Genomic DNA, 7,341 nt, shown 5'->3' with positions numbered 1-7,341 from the left:
TAATGCCATCAAAATGGAAGATTTACATGTGAAAGTGAATATTTCCCAAGTAGAGTCATCTTTCTGGTGAGTGAGGAAAAAGCACTTTTGCTATTTATACAAATCCATATTCTCAAATTAGAGTGATTTTTCTTCTCAATGGCCAAAGTTGTAGACTTAAGCGCTGCAAATTACTTCCAGTTCAGATTAACAGGGAATGTTGTTTCCAACCCATCACCACAATTTAGGTGTGGTAGATATAGACACACACACCCCCTCAGATATATATCCCAAAGATATGCTACTGTGTAGATTTCAGGAGTGATCATACTTTTTGGCTTGGGATAGGGACTTTAGTTTGGCTGCTTACCACTTCTTAAATGTTTTATTTGGCACAATAGAACACTCTTCTCTGCATCTATATGCAATATCTTTGATTTCTATGGCAACCCTCCTATCTCTGTATGTAGTATTCATACCCTCTGAAAGTCCTCCCTTCTCTTGCTTTTCTAGAAACTTCTTAGTTATCCAGCAAGTGCCGGTTAAACGTTATCAATCTTTGATGCTATCCTGATTTCTGAACACATTTACTATGTTCAAATATTTATTATCGAGCCCATTATAACCTTAATTTCCTCTTCATATGCCTCCTTTACCATGAAGATACCAACCAGTGCTCTCCTGAGAAGCACTGTTTCCCACTACCTCATCTGCCTAAGCATCATTGAGCCAAAGTAGCTAACTTTGGAGGGTGCTTGCTTCCATCTTCAGGAACCGCTCAGATACTAGAATAGAAATACAGTTGGTGACATTGGCATTGAATGATATTACTATTTGCATCTCAGAGGATCAGTCTTACAGACTTCTTTTGTGACACTCTGGTAAGGATAGGTTTACAAATGGAATTATTTGCCAACATTGCATGTGGTAAGTTTCACATTACAAAGTGAATTCTGATACCTGTTTAAATTTGGAACTCTTAAGCTCTTGGAACATGGAGCCCATATCACTGTATAGTAACCTGAGTGGCTGCTGGCTTTTTGGTTCACTTCTGCTCACCTTTAGACCCAGCCCACATCACTCATTCTTATTATCCAAATGGCTCCCACTGTCATTTGAGTTCTGATCCCTTTATCTTATTTAGTCTATCACTTAAAAAATAACACAGGAAAACACAGAGAATCCATGATCCAAATATATTCTCCAGACTCCTGGAAAAATTATTCATCATTTAATTTTTAAATTATAATTCATATTATAATGAACTGATAATTTTATCTAAAAGTGTAATCCTTTTGTTATAATTAGTATCACCTGAACTCTCTGCTAAGAATGATTCTATCTCTCCTAATTGATTTTTGATTTATAATTTCTGGGCATCGTAATTCTGTGGTGAAGAAGGTTGAACTATTTACATAATGCTGCTAAAAAGTTTAGAGTCCAATTTGTGTTATCTCCATAGCACACACAGCCAACTATGCTGTAAACCCCTTAAATGCTTTCTGAGATAAATTAAAAAAAATGGATAAACAAACAAAACTATAATCTTAAGTTTTGGCCACTTCTCTTCCCCCCAAAACCTGTGTCTCCCTTTCTTGATTCATACAAGTGCTTCTGAATGAAAGTCCCTACATTAGTTATTTATATTAGGCTTTGTTATTTTCAAATTTGGGATCTTTATCTTTGGTCTACTTGCATAGGAATACAACATTTCCCTGTATTTTATTGATAGAGCAGCAAAACAGGTTCCAGAGAACTTCCTTCAAACCACTGTAATTTGGGGCTCTTTAATACAGCCAGTAGGGGTGCAAGTCTCGAGTTAAGCTTCTTAATATGCAAACACTGTTGACTGTTGAGTGTTTTCAAACTCATGTCACCATTTTGTCTGGCACCATTCCCGGGATCAGTGATGAAGGCTATGGTTTTATAGTGAACCGTTAAGTGACAACTGGTCATTTAATCCTTTTGTAGACAAACTTTTTTTGTCATAAGACCCTCCATTCCAGAACATATTGTGTCACAGGGTCTGTTGTCTTGGGAATCATCTGCACATTACACACCCAGCTCATAAGGGCTCTGGCCTTCTTTTAAAATTCTCAGCTCTTCCAACTGCAGACCCTGATACTAGTTTTGTGTAAGGATGATGGAGAGTGTGAGAATGGAGAATGAGAGAAAGAGAGAAATATATAATGGATTTCTCACTCACTTCTTACTTTATTTTATTCGTCTAAGTGAACACGCTGGCAGCTAAGAAAATGGTCAGAGGAAATTCCACCCTGGTGACAGAATTTGTTCTCTTGGGATTAACAGATCGTCCAGAGCTTCAGCCTGTCCTCTTTGTGCTGTTTCTGGTGATCTATTTGATCACTGTGGGGGGGAACCTTGGAATGTTGGTATTGATCAGGATAGATTCATGCCTCCATACCCCCATGTACTACTTTCTTGCCAGTTTGTCTTGCTTGGATTTGTGCTATTCCACGAATGTGACTCCCAAGATGTTGGTGAACTTCTCATCAGAGAAGAAAACCATTTCCCATGCTGCTTGTTTAGTCCAGTGTTATTTCTTCATTGCCATGGTTATTACTGAATATTACATGCTAGCCGTAATGGCTTATGATAGATACATGGCCATCTGTAACCCTTTGCTTTACAGCAGCAAGATGTCCAGAGGGGTATGTATTCGCCTGATTGTTGGTCCATATGTCTATGGGTTCCTTAGTGGCCTGATGGAAACCATGTGGACCTACCGCTTGACCTTCTGTGACTCCAATATTATTAATCACTTCTACTGAGCTGACCCTCCTCTTATCCAGCTCTCCTGCTCTGACACTTTCATTAAGGAGACATCCATGTTTGTGGTAGCAGGATTTAACCTCTCCAACTCTCTCCTCATAATCCTCATCTCCTATATCTTCATACTCATCGCCATCCTGAGGATGCAGTCTGCTGAAGGCAGGCACAAAGCTTTTTCCACCTGTGGGTCCCATCTGGTGGCAGTGACTGTATTTTATGGGACACTGTTCTGCATGTATGTTAGACCTCCCACGGACAAGTCAGTGGAGCAGTCTAAAGTTATTGCTGTTTTCTACAGTTTTATAAGCCCTATGTTGAACCCCATCATTTATAGTTTGAGGAACAAGAATGTGAAACAAGCTTTCTGGAAACTGATCAGAAAAAATGTACTTTTGAAGTAAAATTACAATGTATCTTTCTTTATAAATTAAATAAAAGCTATATTCATAAGAACTGGATCCAACTTTAACTGCATTTACAGTAAAGTTATTTTGAATCTATAATGAAAAGCTAAAATCTAATGACAAAACATTCAAGACATAGGTACAGGAGATTTATAGTTTTACAGGTGATGTGTGAGTGTGCATCTAGTGTGCAAAGGGTTGGAGGTCAGATATGTAGGTATAGTGGATAATTTCTCTTAAACACTTTTACATCGTTTGTTACTTTTACACTATAAAAATTATATATTCTTATAGTAAAATATTTAATCTCTATAGAAGAGTCCAAAGTAAAAGATTTTTCCCTTTTTCTTCTCCCACCCTGATCTTCCACTGTCTCCTTTTAAGGTTACTATTATTAACAGTTTCTTATGTTTGTGGAAAATTTCTCTGCATCTACAAAGCAATGTATGGCTATATATGCACACACACGCACACACACACTCACACATTTGTCAATACACATGTTGACTGTTATGAGCTATCTTTTAGTAGTTTGTGATTCTGTAGCATTTGCTATGCAGTGGTTTCCACTGCATGGTCTAGAGCAATGTGACCACAACTGCTGATTGAGACTTGCTGTCACCTCTGGTAGAAAAATGTCAAGATAACAGCTCCATGTCCATGCCTGATGTCCATTTATTCCTCCCTGCTTATAAGAATCATTTTTAATAAGACACTTTCTTCCTTCTGCCATAACAGTACACAAAAATTTCCAATTAGTTTTTAGATATTAACTCCTGAAGCAGGCAATGGATGTCTCTTACAAAAACACATGGCTTGCCTCAAAAGAAATCGTGACTCTGTGGAGTTTATCTGTGACATCACAGACTCCTAGGCTCTGTGGTTTTCATGCCTTCTTTCATCTTTGCCTGTTAACCTATTTTCAGGATGGGACAGATTTTTTTTTTTTTTGGTAGCGTAATGCTAATTTTATCCACAAAAGTTGCCCTTTGCTACAATTAGGTACTATATATCTAATTTTAGAAGTCAACATTGTGACTTATTTGTAAATATTTTGATGCTAAAGAATTCAAAAGACAAGTTAATTTTGAAGATGTTAACATTTCAGGTGACTTTGCAGCTACAAAGCATAAGCAGAGTTGATGAAATGTTTACAGAGTATCTATAAGCCAAGTACTGCTCCATTACCAAAGATTCCCCAAGGAGCTCTAGGATTGTATAGTTTTGTAGAGTTCATGAAATTGTAAAGAGAAGAATCAATACAATTTGTTAAGTGCTATAATATAAGAAAATGAAATTGCTAATGCAACAGAGGAAAGAAAGAATGTATTCTAAGTTGAAGTTAGTCTCATATGATTGTACAAGAAGAGAACTTGTTCATCCTTTGTGCACCTGCTCCAGCATACTCATAACTACTAGTACAATGTGATGTCAGAACAGGCAGAGTCTGAACAAAATAAGTATTAGACATGATTCGTGATCACATATGTACATGTTACTTTCAATGAAAAAGGAAAAGCCACAGAACTGTAATTAGTCACTCACTCCTGGACACGTATTTCTCAGTTGTATTTCAAAGCTTCTTTTCTACCCAAGAGCTTATTTCTCTTCAATGTTTTCTACAAGGTAACATTTTCATATTTATTGATTCTCTGTTATTCCATATAATTATTGCAACTTTTCTATTACTAGATGTTCTTCTAACTTCTACCTCTCCTCCTTGCTTGTGCTCTCTAGCTATCTCTGTCACTGTCTCTCTCTCTTTCTCAAATAAATAAACAAAAATCTTAAAAAAAAAGAAAGTCAAATTGTCTGTGAATGCTGGTAAAATACACATCTAAACAAATTGTTATTTTTGTAAATTTTAACATTCAATTAATAGTGTGTTGTATTTTACTTAAACAAATACCCAGGATCTATTGCTGTTTAAGCACACACACATATACAATTATACAGAAGTAGCTCCCTTATTTTTCCAGTATTCTAATTTCAGGGTCCATGTATGTAGTTTGACAGACTAGCTTGGCATTAAATGAAGCTTTCTTAATGATTGCAGCATAGAAAAAAATTAAGCGAACCTCCATTTTGAACATGAACAAAGTACCTCCAGTTTGCATATGTCAGAGAATGTCTTTGAATGAACCAACAAAGGACTTTGTGGAAATATATGAGCTATAAGCTAACAGTATTGTTCATAAATACCTGTGATCATGATGCCATCGACATTTATGACTGGTATTAGCAATATGAAGCCATAGTTTTGGCCACATGTATGAAAGTCTAAAATAAAGAGGGATTTCACCAAGTGCCTTCATGAATTGGTTGGCTGTTAGGAATTACACCATAGAGAGTCTATTTTTTAGTTCATATTGTGCTGTGCTGGATATTGAGTAAGTATGTGCTTCTGCAGTGCTTTGTGTATTAAAGATTTGAATTCCCTATTTAATGAAAACATCTCCCGTGAGGAATTTTAAGAACAAGCTCTTAAACTCTTGCTCTTCTTCTTTTAATGTTGATTTTGCTGGATTCTAGATTTATTGAACAAATTAGGCAATGTGATATTGGAAGAATCTATGAGAAAATAGACAATATTTTCCACACTTCCTTAAGGAACAATAATTATAAGATACTTTATACTTTTCTTCCCACCTATCTAAAAGGTCATGAATCCAATTGGAGAAAATGTTCTCAGGAAATCTGATCCATGTGTACTTAAAAAAATAAACAAATATTCCAGGGAATGGTAATGCTGTAAGTCTAATATTTTTCTTCATATATCATATATTTCCTTGGAGCACTGGATATCTGAAGAATGTTAAGACTCTCACACTCATACATACACACATGAAGGGAAGAGAAGGGAATAACAATGTTCACCAAAGTTCAGACACTGTTTTAATATATGTTGTTTCACTTAATCTCCCCATCAATACCATGATTACAGAATTGTCACCCCATTTTAAAGTTGAGCAGAAACTCTCAATTAATTGCTTACCTAAAATCACATAGCTGTGAAAAGAAGTCCAAATGTGTCTGGCTTTGACATTTATTGTTTCTTTTTTCTACTATGATATACTGTTTTTCACTATACTTTTTTGAAGGGAAAAGCCATGGAATGAGTAAAGCTATCATTTTCTGTATTTCAAAAATACTGTTGATTGGGTATTTGAAAGCCGAATGCACTCTGACCAATATAATCTACTACGAGAAAAGATCCTATTTTATAGTGTTTATACAAATTCATATTTTTCAATGAAGTGAGCTTTATAGTCAGATCCTGACTCTATCATTTATCAGCCAAATTACTAGTCATGAACATAAACTCTAGGATCAGATTTATTGATCAAATTAATCTCTCTCTGCCTCGTTTTTTCCTTTGGAAGATAAATATATATAGTACTTTCTCATAGGGAAGCTGGGTAGAAAAATGGATTAATACCTATGTTGTATCTCAAACTAAGGTAACATTGTGTGTCAATTATACTTAAATAAAAACATTTAAGAAATACCTATAAAGTACTTAGCACAATGTCCAATACATAGTATTCACTTAATAAAAGTGAACCAATTTTTATTATTAACTAGAAAGTTCCTTCACCTATTTGAGACTTGGTTTACTCTCATAGCTTTCAATATTTTTCTGTTATTACATTTATCATTCTTCAGATATAATGCCCTTATAGTTTTGGTTACTTAATTAATTCCTGTGTTCCACATCTTGTAAATACCACAAGGTTATATCTAAAATTTGAAAGCAATTATTTCTCTGTTGTTCAGCTTGGTACATTTTCTGTGCCCCCTTAAAAACTAGAGAGGTGATAGATAATAGATGATAGATAGATAGATAGATAGATAGATATTAAAGGATTCTTTCAAATTGGAAATTAGATCAGTTGTGAAAGGTGACAGCAATCAGAAAACATGACACACGCTGATGGAATCTTAACTGTGTATGATTTACTCATGTACAATTAGTCAATCTATTTTTATTTTCTCCAACAGAAGAATTCATCTGGCATGTTCAGAATAAATCAGACCAGAGAGAAGGATTTTATCCTCCTGGGGTGGACCAGTTATCGAGTGTGGCAGCTTTTCTTTTTTGTCCTGTTTCTAGTTATTTGTATTCTCTTTCTTCAGGAAATCTTGAGCCTAACACTGCAGATCA

General features: G+C 35.3%; 1 protein-coding gene across 1 annotated transcript; it reads left to right on the top strand.

Moving 5' to 3' along the window:
* The first annotated feature begins 2,225 nt into the window (after positions 1-2,225).
* Positions 2,226-3,173, top strand: LOC125079044 (olfactory receptor 1030-like). Its single transcript, XM_047692388.1, is given in 1 exon segment — positions 2,226-3,173. A coding segment is annotated over 1 exon segment (939 nt). The 5' UTR covers positions 2,226-2,234.
* Positions 3,174-7,341: the final 4,168 nt, after the last annotated feature.

The sequence above is a fragment of the Lutra lutra genome, chromosome 10 (genome assembly GCF_902655055.1).
Source record: "Lutra lutra chromosome 10, mLutLut1.2, whole genome shotgun sequence".
NCBI lineage: Eukaryota > Metazoa > Chordata > Mammalia > Carnivora > Mustelidae > Lutra > Lutra lutra.
Note: the sequence above shows the minus strand (reverse complement) of the source record. Positions and strands in the feature narration are given on the sequence as shown.